Source organism: Belonocnema kinseyi, chromosome 4, assembly GCF_010883055.1.
Source record: "Belonocnema kinseyi isolate 2016_QV_RU_SX_M_011 chromosome 4, B_treatae_v1, whole genome shotgun sequence".
In the NCBI taxonomy this organism is placed as follows: Eukaryota; Metazoa; Arthropoda; class Insecta; order Hymenoptera; family Cynipidae; genus Belonocnema; species Belonocnema kinseyi.
This window is the reverse complement of record NC_046660.1, coordinates 12,904,133-12,905,823: the sequence shown is the minus strand read 5'-3', so window position 1 is coordinate 12,905,823 and position 1,691 is coordinate 12,904,133. Positions and strand designations below refer to the sequence as shown.

General features: G+C 41.8%; 1 protein-coding gene across 1 annotated transcript; it reads right to left on the bottom strand.

Annotated features, from left to right (window-relative positions):
- Nucleotides 1-376: 376 nt before the first annotated feature.
- LOC117170757 lies at nt 377-706 on the bottom strand. Its single transcript, XM_033357791.1, has one exon. It carries the CDS (start codon nt 704-706, stop codon nt 377-379), a length of 330 nt encoding a protein of 109 aa, XP_033213682.1.
- Between the last annotated feature and the right edge of the window lie 985 nt (nt 707-1,691).

Here is a 1,691-nt window from a genome sequence, read left to right as displayed (position 1 = left end):
TATCATCCTTTTGGTTATGCGTTCCGGACTTAATCGGTCGACTGTTTTCATCTCAAATGTGGTTTTTAAGTAGCCCCATCTTTCATATTCAAAGAATGTGTGCTCCACGTCATCCTCCTTTTCCGGACAATAGTCACATTGTGGATTCTTCTTTCTACCTACCTACGTTGCTGCTCTAGATTATTTCTTTTAAAAAACTTAAACTCTTGTCTCTAACCAGTTTTCTGAGACAGTCAATATCTTTCTTTTCCTTTCTTTTATAGATTTCCTTTCGCTCTTTTGCGAGAAGGTCAATAGCGATGATCCCAGCTACCATCGGTACCGCAATTTCAGATACGAATTTGTACGTACATGCCACTCGTAAAGCTCCTCTGCTTTAAACGTTCGCCAGCTTCTTTGCGTACTTTTCTACATTTAAAGCCTCTGCCCAAATTTCAGCACCATATAGGATGATGTAGTGGGTGACGCTCATAAGTATTCTACTTTTGCTGCTTCTGGGCCAGGTTATGTTTGGCATTAGCCTTGATAGCATGGCCAACACAGTTGCGGCCTTTTCCGCTGTTTCTTTTATTTGTACCCAAAATTTTAGTTTGGCATCCACGAATACCCCTAGGTACTTTAGCCACATCACCGACTTTATTTTCTGTCCTTCAATCTCAATTTGGAATGGCACCACGAACTTTCTCTGTCTCGTAAGAACAACCATTTACGTCTTACTTGCAGCCAGTTGGAGGCCATGATCTGAAAGCAAGACGCCAATTTGGCTCAGAATCTCTAATATTTTTCTTCTTGCTTCCTCTTTGTCTCTTGCAATTATCACTGCAGCGAAATTGTCTGCTAAACTCACAAGTTTGGTTTTCTGCGACAAATTCAATGTAAGAACTCCGTCATACACGATGTTCCATAAATCCGGTCCAATGGCCGATACTTGTGCCGCCCCAGATGTGATCTTCTTGCTCCTGGTTCCTGCTGTTGCTTCGAAACTTAACCACCTATTTATCAGGTAGTCGTTAATCTAGCAGTACCAATCTCTGGATTTTCCACCTTGCGCTGAAAATCAATGCCCCTACACATGCATTGAACATGTTCAAGAGAAGATAAGGGTATTCATTGGCTATGATTTTTATCACCTCATTTGAGGTTATATCTGGGCCCGGTGGTTTTTTGTTTCCCAGTATACTAACCGCTTCGATAATTTCTTCGACAGTAAAAGCTGCTTCTTGGCTGCTTTATAATCCGCGCTTTTCTAAAGAAGTTCTCCCAGACTTTTGGACCTTTGTGCTTTGCGCCTTAGCTTGAAGTATTGCTTTCTAATATGGGAAATTTTCTCATTCCACCAGTACACTGAATATCTTCGCTACCTAAGTCGTCGCTTGGACATAGCTAGGTTGCATGCTCTAGTGATCGTATTTATATAATTTCTTATTAGTGTTTCTACTTCCTATCTCTCTCTCTCTCTTGGTCTCAAGACTACTTCTTTCTAATCACAGTACTCCACGGCCATAACGCTTAGCAATGCTTCTTTGTGCAGCAACGTTCAAACCATTTGTTTGTACCAACCTGGGATTACAGGCAGACTTGCTATCTGACGTATCAACGTGAAAACTCACTTGCTGATGGTTGCCAGCAGTATAATCTTCCAGCACCTGCCAGTCTGTAATCCTAGAAGCTCTAGCCGGCATAGCTAGGGT

Bases quoted from the DNA above. Each gene is read 5' to 3' on its own strand.
- LOC117170757 (XM_033357791.1), bottom strand. From the start codon at position 706: ATGGTTGTTCTTACGAGACAGAGAAAGTTCGTGGTGCCATTCCAAATT.